The 20,688-nt window shown below is 37.7% G+C and overlaps 1 protein-coding gene across 3 annotated transcripts; it reads right to left on the bottom strand.

Annotated features, from left to right (window-relative positions):
- Positions 1 to 726: 726 nt before the first annotated feature.
- On the bottom strand, positions 727 to 20,336 carry VCF2 (VCP nuclear cofactor family member 2). 3 transcript variants are annotated; one of them, XM_011761635.3, is made up of 4 exons: positions 20,188 to 20,336; positions 17,099 to 17,198; positions 3,804 to 3,934; positions 727 to 1,489 (listed from the first exon to the last, which is right to left on the bottom strand). In XM_011761635.3, exons 1-4 carry the CDS (start codon positions 20,205 to 20,207, stop codon positions 1,393 to 1,395), a joined length of 348 nt encoding a protein of 115 aa, XP_011759937.1. In that variant the 5' UTR covers positions 20,208 to 20,336; the 3' UTR covers positions 727 to 1,392. The 3 variants fall into 3 exon arrangements, with proteins under 3 accessions (XP_011759937.1, XP_070945360.1, XP_011759936.1); XM_071089259.1 differs by having other exon boundaries at positions 727 to 3,934; positions 20,031 to 20,333; XM_011761634.3 differs by lacking the exon at positions 20,188 to 20,336 and adding an exon at positions 17,504 to 17,655 and having other exon boundaries at positions 727 to 3,934.
- Positions 20,337 to 20,688: the final 352 nt, after the last annotated feature.

Raw genomic sequence — 20,688 nt, 5'->3', positions numbered from 1 at the left:
AGCCAGGAGGAACAAGAAATTGAGATGGAGACAGTCTGGTAACCATGTCAGCTTTAAAATCTGACTCACTCTGCAGGGATTTAATTGACAATATTATAGAGTATTCATTTGAAAATGCTGCTGTATAAAAAGAAATGAATTTAGAAAATCATTCAACATGTAGACTCTGATGAAGAGCTTAGAGTAAACTTTGTTTCATTCTACTCTTTCTTTGGTTATGTAAACAGGGAACTATTCCCTAGAGAAAAGGTGTCCTGGCAGCCCTGGTCTTCACTATAAAAGCAGAGATACCCTGGCACTGCTGCTTGACCACTGTGTTTCTTTTAGCAAATCATTAACCACTCTTAGTCTTCTCAGGATTGTATGTAGTCATAGGGATAACTTACTGTCAACCTCCCACTCCTCACCTATGAAATGGAGAGGCCACACCACCTACCTCAGGGGTTAATGAGTAACTCACACAGAATATCACAAACGGTGGGTTTGAATTTAAGGGCAGTTTCTTTCCCCAAGCACCACCACACCTCATTATTGGAGCAGCATTCTGCCCTTGCTTTATACTCTCATTTTAAAATATATAACAGGGTCCAATTTTACCTTTTAAACTAATCTGGTTCCCTTTTCTCAAACTCCTAATTTTGGAAAAAAAAAAAAATCCAGAGAAGTCCTTTTGTAACACCAAAAGTTCTTGCCTGAGCCATGCCAAAGAGAGACACAGATCGGACCGAGAGAGAAAAAGCTGTAGGCTTTATTAAGCAGAGTGACCATACAAAGCTTCCACGTACCAAGCGGGTAGCCAGTGTTAGATTTTTTGAACACCTTTTAAACTCTTTAAGGCGGGAAATATGTGCGGCAGGAAGATGCTACCAGAGTGAGAAACAAAGACAATTAACATGACTCAGATCTTGAGGCAAACCGGAATTGTAACTTAAGTTTGATATACTTATAACCTTGCAGTGGCATGGCAAAGGAGACAGGATCTCACAGGATTTTACATATTGTGTTTACAAGGAATTGGAATTGGGAGCATAGATAAGGTCTGCTGGTCACAGAAAAAGGGGCTTTTAACATTCCTTTTAGTTTCAGGGGAGGGGGAAGGGAGAGAGAGGGAGAGAGGACACAGCGAAGCTTACAACAAAATTTTTGCTGTTTATAGCTTTCTTGGGGAAGGAAACACAGGCACAAATTCTGATGTTAGGAATATTTTAAGCATGTATCTTCAATATTATTCATCCAGGACCAAAGTAAGTCCTGATACAGGAAATGAGTGAGTTTCACAGCTTTCTGAGCCCCTACTTGACCCAGGAAGCTCAGCTGGAACCTCCTCTCACTTTCTACTTTCTTCTGATATTCCTTAAAAATACTTCTCCTTCATAGCGGAGATAATTAGTTTTAAACAGCTTGGTTCCTTCCCTGCTGTGAAGTATTGAGTTTTATTTCAGGACCAAAGGACATAAACCAGTTTATGACATGAACAGGTTTAGACAATCTGCAAAAGACAGGACAGAGATTGCATATTGTATTTACTAGGACACGAGATTTACACTGACCACTCTGGAATAAGACTGTGCTTACTTAGTTCAACTAAGTACTGAAAAGTCATAGAGACTGAAAAGCCAACACATTTTCTGTGTGTATGTAATTGCTTTATTATGTTTTTGTTTTTTTTTTTTTTACTTTGAAAAAATAGTGCTTTGTCGTGGTGATAGTTCTATCTTTCATATTTTTAAATAGGGGGAATGAATGGAAATTTGCTTTCTCAGCTTTTCAACTACACTGTGTTTTTAATAGACACTTTCTTTCAGTAGGATGCTGTGTATTTAAGCCCGCAAAATTCTTCCTAGGTATTTCTGAATCCTGTTGTGTACATGTGGGTTGAAAGTTCAAATATTTCATCTTCTTTAGTGTTTAGTTGCTCACTTTATTGTTAGAGAAACTGGTGGCCAGGTATTCTTTCTCTATTTTCTGCCATAAAACCTTTTAGAATTCAAATTTCTTCTCACATACATCTGGAATTGACTTTGGAAGCACTGGCCATAGAAAAAATGTTTTTACTCAAACCATCTAATTGAGAAATAATTGACTCATGCCTACTCCCTAAGGTTGGGGCCAATATGGTGCTGTAATTTTTTCCCCCGTAACACTAAAATTCTACTACGAGTATCTTCCTTAAAATCCTACCCATATTCAAGGAAACAACCATGAAAATTGTGTGTGTGTGTGTGTGTGTGTGTGTATGTATGTATGTATTCTTTTCCTAGGATAGTGTTCATTTTCATATGTTAATTCTGTCATTTAATAAAATCTCATTCTTCTTTAAGTAAAACTGTAACCTTACATCTTTTCCAAACCTTGCCAATTGGCAAACACCTCTTGGTAGAGCTATCCATAGTTCACAGATCTGCTAGTTTCCACTCTGTGGACCTCCAAATATAGTGCAAAAGAGAATGTGACCAGGGAGGAGAGGACTGTTAGACTCTAAAGCATTTTTGTTTAAATCTACCAACAGGTTGTACCCCTTGCATACTCCAGGGCAGACAACCTGATGCATCCTGGTCCATTGTTCGCACAGCTCACCACTGAGGAAGCACATCTATGAATTTCCTATTCAAATTTGGTTGCTTCTTTAGTATGACTAAAACATGGGGATCCCCCCATCTCTAAATCAATATTACTGCCTGTTTCTTCTAATGGCATCTCAGCTTATTGTTTCTAAGCCATGCGAATCTTTGCAATTTTAATAATGGAAGCTAGCCCCCTAATCTCTATGAAAGGGTCCATGTAGCATAAAGTGGGCAGTTGTCCAACCCACTTCCACAATTCTTGTTACTTTAAACATCAGTTTAGAAGCTTACACTGTATTAACATTTACTCTATACATAATAGATGGAATTATGAGATCACATAATGTGCTAATGTAATAAATTTTCATTTAAGACAAAATGTAATTACATATTTCTTATCTGACAGAACTGAGAAGTGTTTCCTACTAAGTCTGAAGTGCACACTCTAGAGGATAAATGATACAGAAGGTATCTAAGTATACAAGAACCTTAGAAACATTCTCCCTGGAAATGCAAAGTGTAGAGACAGTTATTAGAGAGAGGTTTTCACGTTCATAGTCTAAACTGGGTCTGATTGTTGCCATTACAACTAGAGAGCAATTTCAATAGAATATCTACCTTCTGAGGGGAGTATGGCAGTTCATTTCAGTGCAAGACTGAATCTGGCTTTGCATATTTGGGAATACTAACTTACAGTTTTTTGAGTGTGGATTTTTTGTTTGTTTTTTAAATGAAAGCTACATACTCTTTACTAGGCTATTGTAGTTTTAAAAATGAAGACTTACTTGTATTTTAAAAAGATGTTTAACATAGAGTTTCTAATTGACAGATCTGGAAATCAATCTGAATTGAACATATGGCTTCAATGCACAGGAGAAGTTTCCTCATATTGCTACCTTAACATGAATTTGACACCCAACTTGAAAACTCCATGTAGAAAGAGTAAAATAAAAATAAAAATTTCATAAAAAATTCTTCACAGCCCCTTTAAAATTGCAACAGTGCAGTAAAACCCCAATTAAACAACTGCCCATTAACTTGTTATTTAAAATGTAGACTTAAAAACCAATAGACATTTTTTGGTGTGTATGCAATTGCTTTCATAAACACAGTTTAGGTTGGAATAAGGAAGTCCTAGTTCATCATGTTGGAGCTCGTCCTCGCTGCTGCAGGCTGTTGAAGTGAGCCTCCTTCAAGGTCTGGTTGATGTGGGAGTAAAGACCTTGGCATGGTACATACCCCTCATGCAAGAACTGGGGAATGTTCACATTGGGTTCAATAACAATCTGGTTTAAGTTGCCTTCCGGTCCACTTGCTCTCTCTGGGATATTAATGCAGCTGCTGCTCCTTTCATTATCACTCCATGAGAACTGGAAGGAAAAAGACAGAAAGGGGATTGCTATTATGCTATTACAATATTTTTCCTACTTGGCTTGGAGAATAGCAGCATAAAACTCTATACTGGGCTTTAAAAAGCCATTTAAGATAGTTCATTCTATCCTCACAACAACCCTTTAATTAAGTTGGGATTAACAGCCCCCATTTTACAGATGAGGAAACAGATCACTGCCTTGTCTAAAGTCACATAGCTATGAAGTGGCAGGGTGAGGATTCAAACACAGGCCTTCCAGTTCCAAATCCCTTCACACATTCTCTACCCTTGCTTGTACCATTTATTCCAATTACTGCATCAGAGAAGTAAGTACTCATCCTTTACCTGAAGTATCAATTAATGCTAAGGATGTAATAGAAATAATGACCATAACAAGTAAGTTGGACTATAGGTAAAAGTTACAATGAAGCAAATAAGACACATACATTTATACATACATGCATACACACATAGATACAAATAAATAATGACTTTGTACACATATCCTGATAATGGACATGTATAAATATCTTCGTATATCAATTCAATGCTACATACATATCCTGAAAGGCATTTGACATACTTTTAGTCAAAGTTATATGCTACTTATTAGCATTTTATGACTAGCATTTATTGTTCTTCTATATTTATGGATTTAATAGGGTGTGTATTTTCTTCTTAAGATCTTTTTTTTTTTTTTAATTGAACTAACCTGATTCAGTGCCTTTTGTACATTGGAGAAGCTACTCAGGGATGCCTGTAAACAGTCATTTCCAAGAATTTCCTGCCTTCCAATGTTACAATTCCCAAAAGAAGAAGGTAATGGCAAGGACTCTTATTCAAATTACAATATTTAACAATGCTGGTATTATATTTCTTCTAAGTAAGTTTTTTCCAAAGGCAACATTAGTAAGACTTAAACCAAGAATGGTCATAGTCCATAGGTCACTTGCAGCTGCTCAACTTAGGTCACACAGTACACTGCCCACAGCTACCAAGATACAACCTATGCTCATCTTTATCCAACTAGAAACATATGTTAAAAGAACCTGTGCAGGAAAAGAGATAGAAGGGGTCAAATGAAGCCAGATGTGAGAGTTACCAATAGCAATCAAATTGATTTAAGGATTAAATGTCAAGGTCAATTCAAAAAGAAAATTTAAAAAAATTCCTAGGCCTGAGTATAAAAATATAGAACTCCCACTGTCACAAAATAATGAAGTTATGAATATTCCAAAATTAAGTAAGCTATTACATTGGATAAAAAACCCACAGCCCACACTTTGGTTCCTCTTAGTTGGCTTTCCTTTTTTTTTTTTTTTTGTTACAGGTACTGCCTGAAAAATAAGGTAAGAACTAGAAATCATTTCTGATGAATCAAATTTTCATCTCCAATGACATCATATTGATTTTACACTACAGTGCAACACTAGGGTGATGCTATGCTGTGTATATTAAAAATTCATAGGCTAGAAGGGATTTCTTTACAATAATTATTAAGAAAAAAATACATCTACCTTTAATTTGTTTCATTTTAAAAGTTTTTAAACTCAATCGTGTACAGATATAAATAGAAATGCTCATTAAGACATTTTTATACTATTTATATATATATATATATATATATATTTTTTTTTTTTTTTTTTGAGACAGAGTGTTGCTCTGTCGCCCAGGCTGGAGTGCAGTGGCCAGATCTCAGCTCACTGCAAGCTCCACCTCCCGGGTTTACGCCATTCTCCTGCCTCAGCCTCCCGAGTAGCTGGGACTATAGCCGCCCGCCACCTCGCCCGGCTAGTTTTTTGTATTTTTTAGTAGAGACGGGGTTTCACCGTGTTAGCCAGGATGGTCTCGATCTCCTGACCTCGTGATCCGCCCGTCTCGGCCTCCCAAAGTGCTGGGATTACAGGCGTGAGCCACCGCGCCCGGCCTACTATTAATATTTTTAATAGCTGAAAATCAGAAACAACTAAATGTTTAAAAACAAAGAAGCAGTTAAATTATAGTGCATGCATTCATACAACAGAATCTCATCAGCCATTAACAATAATGATATATCATTCTATATCAGAAGTCTTTATACTTCAGGTTCTTAGAAAAGTCTAAATTTATAGGCTATAAAAATAGTTAACAGAGAAATAACTAAACAATGACACAGCTTTCATCTGGGTAAAACGTTTAAAAAATTAATTAGGTAAATGTAAGGGAATAAATGCCTATAAATAAACTTGTCATATAATTTAAAATCTAAAGTTATATTAAGTTAAATAATAAATAGTCATTAAAGGTCTGGATCACTTCCAATTTTTAAAAAATTATAGGAAAATATTTTTCTAAAAAATATTTTCTTATTTTAAAGAAAATTATTTTTGTCTAATTCAAAGGTTACTTAAAAGTTATTTATGAAACAAGGTGAAAGTAACCAGTAAATATGAGCAGTGTAAAGAAATATCTCCTTCTTTACATACTATATATTTACCTCTTTATAAATATAAAGGTGTATTTTTGGCAAGAAAGGTTAAAAGGAAATAATTTTTTAATAATTATTTTATGAGAAATAATAAATTCTTTATATGAGAAAGAATCTTGTATAGTAAATTTCTATCCTAAAATAACTGGTTATTTAAGAAAGAAAGATGTCTAGCATAAAACAGGAAGTCTGAGCATCTCATTAATGATTTGTATCAAGTTGTCTATAATTAAAGGGAAATTATTTATAATAGTCTTTTTAAAGATTGGATTTTGATTTTTTAAAAAACACTTATACACTAAAGAATTGGGTAGAACAACAAAATTTTCTTAAGGTATTGATTTACTCTTAATACACTTGCAAGGGATTTTAATTTTTTTAATCCAATTTTCAACTTTTATTATCTTGCTGTTTTCAGCTTTCTCTCCCCTTTGAAAAGGCCTAGGATAATAACCGTCTCCTTCAACTCATTTTCAGCTTCCATAATTTTTTTCCTCAGGTTCTAACTGTTGGTCATGGCCTGACGCTAAAAATGTTTTATCTTAAAGGTCTAAAGAAAATGTTTTCTTCCAACATAACATTCTGTGCTCTTGGCTTTAAATTCTTCTATGAATCCAAACATTTTCATTTATTACCCAGGAAACACTCTGCCTATGTCTAACTAATTCAAGTATCACTTTCATTAATTTTGATTTGCAGGTTACCTAAATGGACTTTCCATAGGGAATATTAATTGTACTGCAGGTATCGGGGGAAACCAGCCCCTGACATTTCACATACATTCTTTTCTATTTCCCTAAGTGTTGGCTGGTCTGAGAAATAAAGGGAAAGAGTACAAAAGAGAGAAATTTTAAAGCAGGGTGTCCGTGGGAGACATCACATGTTGGCAGGTTCCGTGATGCCCCCTGAGCTGTAAAACCAGCAAGTTTTTATTAGCAATTTTCAGAGGGCAGGGATTTTCAGAATAGGGTGTGGGTCACAGAGATCACATGCTTTAAGGGCAACAAAAGATCACAAGGCAGGAGGTCAGGGTGAGATCACAAGGTCAGGGTAAAACTAGAATCACTAATGAACTTCCACGTCCCGCTGTGTATGCATTGTCATTGATAAACATTTTAACAGGGTTCAAGAGCAGAGAACTGGTCTGACTAGAATTTGCCAGGCTGGAATTTCCTAATCCTAGCAAGCCTGGGGGTGCTGCAGGAGACTAGGGTGTGTTTCATCCCTATCTATATCTGCATAAAGGCAGACACTCCCAGAGCGGCCATTTCAGAGGCCTCCCCTGGGAATGTATTCTTTTCCCAGGGCTGTTAATTATTTAATATTCCTTACTGGGGAAAGAATTCAGCGATACTTCTCTTACCTGTTTTCAGTAATAAGAGAAATATGGCTCTGTCCTGCCTGGCCCACAGGCAGCCAGACTTTAAGGTTATCTCCCTTGTTCCCTGAAAATCACTGTTATCCTGTTCTTAAGGTGCCCAGGTTTGATATTGTTCAAACACACATGCTCTACAAACAATTCGTGCAGTTAACACAATCATCACAGGGTCCTGAGGCGATATACATCCTCAGTTTACGAAGATGACGGGATTAAGAGATTAAAGACAGGCATAGGAAATCACAAGAGTATTGATTGGGGAAGTGATAAATGTCCATGAAACCTTCACAATTTATGTTCAGAGACTGTAGTAAAGACAGGCATAAGAAATTATAAAAGTATTAATTTGGGGAACTAATAAATGTCCATGAAATCTTCACAATTTATGTTCTTCTGCCATGGCTTCAGCCGGTCCCTCCGTTCAGGGTCTCTGACTTCCCGCAACAGCAGGAGGTTTTTTTTTTTCCCCTTTTGGTAACTGGTCTAACAAACAAATTTTACATTTTATTAAAATAACTCCTATGTCATTGTTACTAAAGTTTTAATTTGCTTAGAAAAAAACTGAGGTTAAATTTTTTTAAAAATCAAGGTTACTACATCCATGTAATTTCTTGCTTTTAAAGTCCTTGCACCTTTAAGTTATAGGGCTTTGACTTCTGGATATAAAAAGAACACCAAGTCTTGCTAAATCTTAAACAGTGACAGCAGTTAAAGCCTTATCTTCACACCCAGTAGAAGATGCCAATCAAAATACACTATGTGCATAAGACACAGGGCCAGAAATTAAAACTATTAAATACCTCAAGGCCTAGGGACTATTATGGAAGAGGTGGGTGTGTGAGATTGTAATGGCCAATGTTGAGAGATAAAATTAGTTTGGTTTCTCTATAAATTAACTATTAATATTGAAGGCACACTGATGCAAGACCAGCATCTGGGCCCCAATGTCAGAGTAACAAGGTTTTCTTGGAGCATTAACCTACTTAATTTAAAAAAAAAATAAAGGTTATGAAAAAGTTTATTGAAATTATATCTTATGGTCAAGATGACCAAAACTTAATAAATTTGTTTAGAAAATTTTAAAAGACAGATTTAATGGGCCTTGTGCTGTCTTCATTAAAGCTTATTGTTTGGGAAATTAAGTCTCCTCTCTCAAAAAAATAAAAACTTTTGTCCCTTTTTGAAATCTTTGAGTCATCACTCGGCTAAATGGATGACTTATTGTGCAATGACCTTTGATCCTATTTTGTGATATCAGGTGTTTTTAACTTTTTACAGTTGACAAACTTTCCAAAATAAAATTCTAGCTTTGGTCCTCATTAATCTTTTGATATTAGGTCCCCTGAAGTCCAAAAGAGACATATTTGGGTTATTTGATATAATATAATCATACAGAACTATTGTCAAATATAAAATGGCATTTAACCTTCTTTGGATTACATTTATATAAATGTGTTTTTAGTATGTGTTTAAGAATTGTATGAAATTCCTGTGATTCTGATATGTCTTGGTACATGTCAGCAGTCCCCAACCTTTTTAGCACTTGGGACCGGTTTTGTGGAAGACAATTTTTCCACAGATGGGGGACGGAAGGGATGGTTTCAGGATGAAACTGTTCCACCTCAGATCATTAGGCATTAGATTCTCATAAAGAACACACAGCCTAGATCCCTCACATGTGCAGTTTACAATAGAGTTTGTGCTCCTATGAGAATCTAATACTGCCACTGATCTGACAGGAGGCAGAACTCAGGCAGTAGTTCTTGCTTGCCCACCAATTACCTCCTGCTGTGCAGCCTGGTTCCTAAGAGGCCATGGACCAGTACAAGTCTGCGGCCGGAGGACTGGGAACCCCTGGTATATGTTATCAGTAGTAATAATGATTATGTAAAATAGTTGTATGCCACAGAAGTAACCAAATTTCCTTGTCAATTACATCTTTATGACTGTTCTAAGACTCTCGTTATTCATGGTTGTTTTACTTTTATCACTTTCAAAAGGTGGTTTTATAATCAGCTATAGGACTCTGACAGGTACTCTTGAATGCAGGTTTCTGATAACTTTGGAGATTGTGATACTAGAATAGAGGAAAAACTTCCAAGACTCTCATAGAGAGCTAATGTGTTCATAAACATTGAGCAGAACAGGAGTTAATTACACAGACTAAACTAATGGAAAACTGAAATAATCTTTTTGTGACTTTGAAACATTGTTTGAAACTCAGAAACTTTTGTTTCTGAATTTCTAACTTTGTTTCTTTTTCTAACTTGTTTCTGAGTCCAGAAAACCATTTTTCTTTGAGCTATTTTACAGCTTTTAATATTGGGTTAACTATGCTCCTGTGAGAAAATCTGAAGCGTATTTCTCTCTACCTGATTTCTCCAGAATTTGAAAACTATTTGCAAGTATACGTAGTTTATGGTAGTATAGTTATTTGCAAAAATTTGATAAGACTCTGTTTTCTTTTGTAACAGGACACAATTGAAGCCACTGATTTTACTGAGGCTTTGATTGGAATGGCAGATCCAAACAGATTGCTTTAAGTAATCAAAGTTGACTTATAGAGCCAATAAAATCCCCTTGAGAAAGCTGACCTCATATATTGTCTACACAGTCCGTGTACAGGTTCCTGACCTGTGGTAAGTAAAGAATGGCACTTTCTGACAGGCCCAAGGAGTCCCACATTATCTTGGGACCTCAGTAAGAATTCACTCAATTAATGTGGATATTTACAGGCACAGATAAATCCATGGCTGGGCTCAAGGCGTTGAAGTGTAATCTGAGATTCTTTGTGGAATAAAGTTCCAGCAAAGCCAATTTAAAAACAAAAGAGTGTGCATGGCAAATAGTTATTCTTGCTGACTTTATACAAATACTCAGGCAAAGTATAACAGAACTAACACTTATTTTATGCACAAATTTGTCCTATGATTTGTTTTTAGTGAAAATGGAGCTTGAAGAGAAAAAAAAATGTTTCAAAATGAACTATAGTACATTTGTTGTTAGATTCTAGTCTTGCCTAATGTTTTTTCAATTTTTCTTATTTTCTAGATTAGACTGAATTCTAAAATTTTTCTTGGCTACAACTCTCCAAAAATAATGTTTTCGTTTTTTTTCTTTCTTTCCTTTCCTTTTTCCCATTTTTCCTGATTTGAAATCACTAAAAATTAAGCTGTGCTTTCTTAAAACCCTGTGAACTGAAGCTAGACAACTTAAGCTTCAGAAATAAATAACAGCAACCTATTTACATACATAAAACACTTTCGTACCTGCCTACTGATGTATGGACTTCAGAGTAATATGGCCTATATTGATTTTCCAGGATTGTTCTCCATCTTTTTGTTTGTTGTTTTCTTTCTCTCTTCCTCCCCCTACTTTTTCTTCACAGAACATGATACTTCACAACCTGCTAAAAATGAGGTTTCCTAATAATGTGTGACCTACCCATCTAGAAATAAACCATCCTTGCCACGAGAGATCAAACAAAATCTGAGACCAGAGATTAATTTTCTTCTAAAATGCTTTCTCCAAAATATTTCAGAAAGAAAGTGGGGGAAATGTGAAAGGAAAATAAATCTCAGGGCCCTAAAATCATTAGGCCAAGGGAAAAGCCAAGCTAGGAACTACATCAGGCAAACCCACTTCCCATTTTATTCCTAAATCAGACAGCTACAAATATTTTTTTTAAAGCGACATACCTTTCTCACAATTTGCCCACAAAGAAATTCCTTTTGGGCTTCAAGATCTTTGAAGTCCTGTTGAATTTTGAGCTGGCAATGTAAACTGATAACTTATCTTCACAGGTGTTAGACAGAAAGTCACACCTCTGCTCACCTGAGACAAATGCATATCTGATTACTCCCTCTACCCTATTGTTTATGTAAAAACGCAGATTCACTGAGCCAGACTAAATTGTATATTCAGTGAAAGGCAGATCAAGGACTCAAAAGATTGCAACCTCTTGTCTCTTATATACCTATGACCTGGAAGTCTCAGCTTCAAATTGTCTTGTCTTTCCAGACTGAACCAATGTACATCTTACACATATTGATTGGTGTCTTCTATCTCCCTAAAATGTATAAAAGCAAGCTGCACCCTGACCATCTTGGGCATATGTTGTCAGGTGTGTGTCGCAGGTGCATGCTTAACCTTGGCAAAATAAACTTTCTATATTAATCGAGACCTGTCTCAGATATTTTGAGTTCCTACATATAGTTGGGACTTCAAATACTTTTTAAAAAATTTTAGTTTTGTATCTTCACTTTCTTTCTTTCTTATTTATTTATTTATTTATTTATTTATTTATTTGAGATGGAGTCTCGCTTTGTAGCCCAGGCTGGAGTGCAGTGGCGCGATCTCGGCTCACTGCAAGCTCCGCCTCCTGGGTCAGTCACCTGGCTGGGACTACAGGTGCATGCTGCCACATCCAGCTAATTTTTTTTTTTGTATCTTTAGTAGAGACGGGGTTTCACCATGTTAACCAGGATGGTCTCGATCTCCTGACCTTGGGATCCACCTGCCTCGGCCCCCCAAAGTGCTGGGATTACAGGCGTGAGCCACCGCGCCCAGCCTGGATCTTCACTTTCTAACTCATCTACTACAAATATATTTCTTTTGTGAAAAACAAACATTTTATTTGTAAGTAGGCAAACTAAAGAATGCTACTACAAAACCAAATACAATCTGCTTATGGATTCAGTTACTTCTGACTTCAAAGCAAAGACTTAAAAAGTGCTATAATTCCATAAATGAGATTTTGGGAAGAGGGTTTAACCTCCTTTAGTCTAGTAAAGAGCATCTAAAAAGTCATATACACTAGCATTTTCTAGGCTAATAATGCTGTTTATTTAATAAACATAGCCTATATTATGCAACCTGGGCTTTGTCACACTTACCCCGTGAATCTATTTCATGTGAGATATCCCACTTAATGGACTGTTTGTCAGAATGATTGAGAGGAAAATTTGCTTCTTGATGGTGTATGGTTTTGACACTTGAAACTGCTATCTTAGTACAGAAGCATTAACCTTACTACACTTTATTTTATTTTATTATGTTTTTAGAGACAAGCTCTCACTCCATCATCCAGGCTGGAATGCTGTAATGCAATTGCAGCTCACTGTAGTGTTGAACTCCTGGGCTCAAGGGATCCTCCTGCCTCAGCCTCCCAAAGTGCAAATTCTTTTATCAGAGAATAAATGAGATTTTAAGCACCTCACTATTTGGAAAGACTCATAATATATAAAACATCTTCAACACCCTCCTGATTCCTCATACAAATGTCTTACCAGAATGCTTATCCTACCTGACAGTTACAAAGCTCATTCTTTTTTCTCTGAATTTTCAATATAGGTTTAATGCTGATATCTGTGCAAGGAAAATGAAGGACAGAGCCCTTGCAAATTCACACACATAGCAAAATAAAATTATATTTATGAAGACTCTAAAGAAGGGTATCTCACTATGCAAAATTCACAAAGGCACTTTACAAAAATCCTGGAGTCCAGGTCTGTGTGAAAAAGCAGGATTTAGGTTAGTTTGGGCCATAATGAAATCTGCATACTTACCTGTAACCGAAGAAACTTTGAGACCAGCAGGGATTTGCTAGAGCACATTCTGTTTTAGAATAGGCATCAAAATCACCCGTGTGGCTTTCTGACACTTTGACTCATGTGCACATGCTGGGGCCCAACCTCTGAGAGGCTCTCAAGTAGGCACAGATTGTTCTGATGCCCAAGCAATATCTAAACAAATATTTGCATGTCTATCATACAATGTATAAGGAGGCACTTTGCCTGGGATACTTAGGGGTTCAACATGTAATTCTTGAGCCTAATCAAGAAGAATACAGTACTCTGAGAGTGACAGGATCAAGCTATTGCAATGACAAGAATATAGCACTGAATGCTGACTGGGGAAATAGAGGAGCCTTCTTAAAATGAAATGCATCTAAGCTAGGCCTTCAAAGATACAGAGAATATTAATAGGAAGGGTGTGACAAATGGAGAGAGCAATAAGAACACAAGCAAGCTGAAGAAGAGTTATTGAGGAGACAAAGCCACAGACGATGTAGCTGGTATCTCCGAGAGAAGAGTTAGTGAGAACCAAAATATGCAAGAGAAGATACGGCTAGGTTATCAGGGGCCTTGAATGTCACTCTAAGAAGTCTGTACAAACAGGTATTTGAGCATAAGATAAATGCTCAGATCTATATTTAGGAAGAGCATTTTAATGGATGAATGAAATAGGGGGTGGATGAGACCACAAAAACCACTGGGAAATTTTGCAATGTATCAAGCAAGAGGCAATGCAAGCCTGAATTAGGATGGTGGAAATGTAAAGAAAGGGATATATTTGATACACGCAGAGGTAGAATAGAAAGGAGTCATTGAGGAAATGACAGAGACATCTAAGTTGCTGTCAGGCACCTAGGACAATGATTGGCAAATGGTAGGTGCTCAGTAAATATTTGGTAATGCAATTTAGGAAGTCTCAGATGTTCCCTGACATATGTTACAGCAAAGGAGTAGGGAGGGGATGGAGGAGCTAAGGTTTACTGAGCAGTTGCATGAACGGAGGTGAGGAATAAAAGGGAGTGAATGTAGATTACAGTTTGGATTTAAAAGACAGGGAAAAGACACAATATTTGAGAGAAAAATAAACTAGACACAAGATTAGTTAGGGAGTGAAAAGAGAGCCTTAGCAGGCTAATGAAGGAAACGGGAGATAAATAAAACTGAGGAGATGAGGAGGAATATTAATTACGGAATATCTTCATAAAAACAGAGCAGAAATTCATGCATGTATTTATGATATAAAATTATATAACACTTTTTAATTGTAAAAGCAGATGAACCCAGGATTTTATTTATTTATTTATTTATTTTTTGAGATGAAGTCTCACTCTGTCGCCCAGGCTAGAGTGCAGTGGCACGATCTCGGCTCACTGCAACCTCCGCCTCCCTGGTTCAAGCGATTCTCCTGCCTCAGCCTCCTGAGTAGCTGGGACCACAGGCATGCACCACCATGCCTGGCTAATTTTTGTATTTCTTTAGTAGAGGCAGGGTTTCACCATATTGGCCAGGCTAGTCTCGAACTCCTGACCTCATGATCCACCTGCCTTGGCCTCCCAAAGTGCTGGGATTACAGGCATGAGCCACTATGCCCAGCCCAGTATTTTACTTTCTTTCAAGCCCTAGCTTTCCTCTCAATTCTGTCCCTCCATGCCTACAGCTTTTCCTTTATGTGAACCTCCACAACAAAACATTCACTCCTAATACACAGTCTATCCCTGGAATAATAATATGATGTTTATTCAAAGGCACCTATAGAAACTTGAATAAGTAAACAGATGATCCTAACCAAATCCATCAGAGGGCACTTAAAACATGTGCTCCCAAAGTTCCAAGGCATTTAAAATGACGTGTACGCATTCTCTAATACTAGAAACATTGTGGAATCTTATGAACTGTAAAATACCAAATTAATTAGGTTGTTGAATTACAACCATTTTCCAAATTAGTAAGGCAATGATAGTCATGTGTTAACTTCTCTGTGCTGATGGGGTAAATAATCTATGCTTTTTGTAGCTCAGTTTCCCTCATAAGATGAAGTTAGAACAAACACTGAGTTGTAAGTTATTTTCCAGCTCAGAAATTACATTTATAAAAGCTTGTTCCTCCATTTTGAATGTATCTCTAAGTAGAAGCTAATTTCAGAAGGTTCCCATTTTCCCACAGGGTTTAAAACCACATCTAATGACCATTATTTTGTTCAACAATGATTTCATTCCCAAAAATGTCTCCCAAAGTAGTTCTGTCTCTTAGAATGTATGTGATCAAACGTGATGAGAATGACTGCAAACTACTAAGAATCTAAGAGAAAATGTTCTTCAAAAAATTTCACCAAGGTCAGGGCATGGTGGCTGATGCCTGTAATCCCAGCACTTTGGGAGGCCGAGGCAGGCAGATCACTTGAGGCCAGGAGTTTGAGAACAGCCTGGCCAACATGGAAAAACCCCATCTCTACTAAAAATACAAAAACTAGCTGGCCATGGTGGTGCATGCCTGTAATCCCAGCTACTTGGGAGGCTGAGGCACGAGAATTGCTTGAACCTGGGAGGTGGGGGTGCAGTGAGCCGAGATCGTGCCACTGCAACTCCAGCCTGGGTGACCCAGTGAGACTGTCTCAAAAAAAAAAAAAGGTCCCAGTTGTCAACTGAATTGATATTACTTAAAATGATAACCTGACAAGGGGAGATTTCCTGTCAGTTGAAAAATAACAGGATTCATAGAACTCTAATTTTAAATGTATTTGGGGCTTCCTGGTTCTGTTTTTTTCTCTCATTTGTCTTACTTCTGCTACCCCCTTGGAACTGTAGCATTAGGGCACAAAATCTTTTCCTACTCTATACAGTAGGGAAGAGAAAAAGGCAGAGATCTGCTCCAGATAAGCCACTTGTGTGTATATCTACATAATTGTCCACTCTTAATTTCTTGTACTACTCAGTAATCTGAAAGGTAAAATGAATGCTCCTTGAAGTTGAAATTCAAGTTCCTTAGAATGGTGGTTACTACAGGTTTAGAAAAGAGGAAGGCGGGAGATGAAAAGAAGTTGGCTAAGGGGTATAAAAATACAGTTAGATAGAAGGAATAAGTTATAGAATTCAACAGTACGGTAAGAAAATTACAGTTAACAATAATTTATTGTCTATTTCAAAATAGAAGAGAAGAATTATAAGTTTCCAACACAAAGAAAAGATATGTTTGAGGTGATGGATATCCCAATTACCCTGACTTGATCATTACACATTACATACAGGTATCAAAATGTCACATGTATCCCCAAAATATGTACAACTATTCTATATCAATAAAAAATTGAAAACTTCAAACTCTTTTTCCAGCACCATTAAATTTGCAAAAATCATGAGACTGCCCCAAATTTTTCACTTTTTTCACTGAGAAAGCAACATTTGCCTTCCAGCTAATAACATATCACTATGTACTAGAAAACATGTTTTCCATATAAAAACAAGGGAAGTAAGACTACTATTCCCTGCTCATATGAGGGGACAAAATTACAGGGGCTAATTCCTCCTGATTATGTTTGGCAAAGTTTTTCTGTGCTTCTTTTCCATTTTCTGTGAGATACTATATCATAATTTAAAGCTCCAGCTCAAAAGCCACTGTAATCAACTAAGAAAACTTTTATGAAGGTTTCTTGGAATAATACATTTCTTTTCATTACAGAGCACAAATTGGATAATTTAGTGTAGGCAATGAATGAAATAGAGGGTATCTGCCCATACTTCCTACCTCTGTATCTTGAGAATCCTGAAAGATAGGGTTTCTCTTATTCCTTTTGGGCTGGGCAGAATGATGATTGTCCTCTTTACTGCCATTTCTTCTTCTTTTCCTGAAAATAAATTGCAAAGAGAGAGTTGTTAGATGAAACAACTCATCTTTTGGATGCTTAAACTGTAAAGCAATGACAACATACATATATGAGACCTTGCCTGAAAAAATATGTCACTATCTGCTATCCCAAGATATAAAAGTCGTAAGTACTCCATCACCAGGCATGAAGATAAAAATGTAATACAAGAACTCTAAGTAAAGTCAAGCTGTACATTTCATTTCTAGAAATAATTTTCTTAACTTTAAATGACCCTTGAAAATAAAGAATACGAGGAATTTAATAGCTAAGTTTTCAAAATCTACCTAATTAGTTTCATTGTCTTGACTCCACGAAGTTACAATTCCAGGGTAAGTGATTTTGAACCCCTTCAGTAACACTTAAGACATGTGTGTCTGCCAGTGTCTACTATTAAGTTCTTATGCCAGTGGTGTAGCGACACTGAAGAGATATTTCTCGTATTCTGAATGTGGTTAGGCACTTACTGTTGCCATACCAGCTAGTATTATGACATAGTTACTGCACTAGATTGTCACCATGAGATTGTGGCTGATTACTTCCTTGAAACATTCATTTCTCAAAATTGTTTTCAATGATTGGTAAGATTACATCTTCAGTTTCAAGTTCCTTGTCAATAAGTAATCAGACTGCAGCATTTGACATAGTTTTCACAGCACTCTATTATTAATCAGACATTCTCCCCAGCCATCTGCCTAGAGACTACTTTTGAGTTATTGGCACTCCTAAGAATGGCTGAGTTTACTAATTTTTATAATTTCATTACTCTTTAATCAATTCTCATCTCTAGGAGACTGAGTACTAGTCATGTAGTGCAGTGATTTCTAACACTCTGTTAAATTAAACTGCTTTCTTTAAGAAAAGAAAAAGCAACACATAATAGGAAAAAAAGGAGTTCCTGTACTTGGAACAGGGACTCTTTAACCACATCCCTCCCTGGATCTGCCTTCCTGTGCCACCCACTAACATAGCCTGACCTCTCTTCTTAAAACTGAGGAAAGAGCAGGCCCAGAGAAGCACAGTGACTCAGACAGTAAAATGAGTAAGGCTGGTAGAGCTGAGGCTGGAAGGAAAGTTCTCTTTAGCCTTGGCCCAAGGTCCTCCAGGAAAGTTTTCAGGAAGTAAAAGTTAATGAAGAACTGCATGTCCAAATCAAACAATATCTTTATGATAAAGAACTTGCCAGTATAAATGATTTCAGCTTATTTGTGTACAGTGTCTAAAAAGGCACTTTTTTTTGGCAGGAAATGTGACTTTTACCCAGATATGTGAGACATGCTAAAGCAGTTTTAGTGGGATTTGGGGAGAAAAAGACCTTTGTAGTCAGATCAGGCTTGCTTCATAAATACTGTTTACTGTCAACTGTCTGTGTCCCTAATTCCAATAGCATGTTGGTAATTTGGCCCCTAAATTCATAGTTAGTGTATTTTTCTTTATATTGCAAGCTCCTCATTACATGATCTAAATCAATGCAGCAGGCTAGGTTGACTAGCTTTTCACCACTGGAATAAATAACCTTAGGATGACTTCCAGAAAATAACCTTAGCATACCTTTCAGAAAATAACCTTAGGATGCCTATCATTCCAGAATCACAGTTCTGTGAATTGATCCAGGGCAGGGTCTTTGTCAAAAGATAGCCAATATACTAACAGCTGATCAAAATATGGAGCAACAATAAAACATCCACCGCATCTACCAAGGAAATTCTATGCTACATCTTACTCACCGAAGCCTCAGTGAGATTATTATGAAATGAAAGAAAGAGCCTCGAACCTGGAAAGATCTGGGCTTTGTCCTGAGTCTGTTACCAACCAGCTAAATGGCCTTTGTCAACTGAACTGGCTGAGGCCAGTAAAACTGATTTTTAAGATATCTTAATGTCATAGGCAAATGCTGACTACAAAATGCCGAATAAAAAATCACGTAGAAAACTGCTGCTGTATTACACTCCATTATGACATGATTCATTATATATAAAGAAAAAAAACGACTGGATATAAATATTATTTTATTTCACAATGTTTATTGAGCATCCACTAAGTGCTAGGCACTCCTCCAGGTGCCAGGATAAGAGTGAAACAAACACATGCCACAGCTCCTGCCTTCATTAGGGAGCATGGTGATGTTTGTCTTTGATCATGGTATTTTGAGTATTTGAGTATTTTGCGCTCAAGTTTTACTGAAACTTTCAACAGCTTACAATACCTTTGCTTTTTTTTTTTAAAACACACTAATACTATGAAAATGAATTTTCAAAGTGTGAAGCTGAGTTTAAAAAGCAGAATGTTCAAATTATGAAACAATGTTAATCTCATTTTTTAAAATACAACTTTATGAATGAAAAACATCTAAGGAAATTTATCACAAAATATGATTAATGGTCACGGCTGGGTGATCGGACTGTGGATAAGATTGGCTTCCTTTATTACGCTTTAACAGTCTAACCAAGTTTTCTACCATGAGATTCAGAGACGTTTGTAATGAAAGAATACATTGATAAAGGCCCATAGAACCCTCGTATCACGTGGAGAAAGATGACTAAACCAATCAGAGAAATAGAAATACTAGTTGCTAGGGTACCTAGCAGCCTCACCGAAGAAATGCCAATTTGAAAAACAGAATGCTATTGTCCACTGACTGAGTTTTCGCAAGGGACTACATCCCCACCTCACCCCCGCCTCCAGGGCTTGTAAGGCACTGACAACCAAAGGACCAGCATTTTCTTTCGGAGAAGGGTTCGCGGCATTTTTTTTTTAAGCAAGAAGGGCGGGGCATGAGGCGAGCAGGGCCGCTCCGCCCGGCAACACTGTCACCTGCAGGTCATGAGAGCGCCACCAACCCCGGAAGAAAATACATCTCCGCTGCGTTTCCGCCCCGAGCCGCGAGATCTTGGCTGAGAAAGCAAAGCGTGATGACAGTGGGGACCAGAGAACGAACAGGTACCGGCAACAAAGGCCCCGACGAACCTACCGTACAGGGCAGCCTCCCATAGCACAGGACAGCCTCGCATCGTCCTGCCCTCGGAACCATAGCAACCACGCAGGAAGTTCCTGCGCCGCCGGACAAACGCAGCCCGGAGGGCGGGGCTGGCCTAGGATTGACGGGCTCTGGGCCTGTGCATCGGAGCCCGGGGAGGTTGGCGCCGGTCTCCTCTGGGTCTGCCGCAGGCTTCCTTCCCTGCTGTTGGGAGCTGACACCTGAGGGACGATCCGCTGAGCGTCAGGATCTGCTGCGCGACTGCCCCAGCCGCCCCATGTTCGAGACCTGTGCCAATCCCATGGACATTCTCCTCCCACCCAGCCAGCCTCTGAACACGCTTCTCAAGTGGTACATGCCCTGTCCTCCTCACAGCCCTCACACCGCTGATCCTCCTCGGCGACCTCAGCGCCCCCGGGGCTGACCAGGCCGTGGCCTGCGCCTCTCTGTCCTTAGGGGGGTTCTCCTCCCACCCACCTAAGTCTCTTCCGCCCG

Source organism: Macaca nemestrina, chromosome X (genome assembly GCF_043159975.1).
Source record: "Macaca nemestrina isolate mMacNem1 chromosome X, mMacNem.hap1, whole genome shotgun sequence".
Classification (NCBI taxonomy): Eukaryota; Metazoa; Chordata; class Mammalia; order Primates; family Cercopithecidae; genus Macaca; species Macaca nemestrina.
The sequence above is the reverse complement of the archived record's forward strand: the minus strand, read 5'-3'. Positions and strand labels throughout refer to the sequence as shown.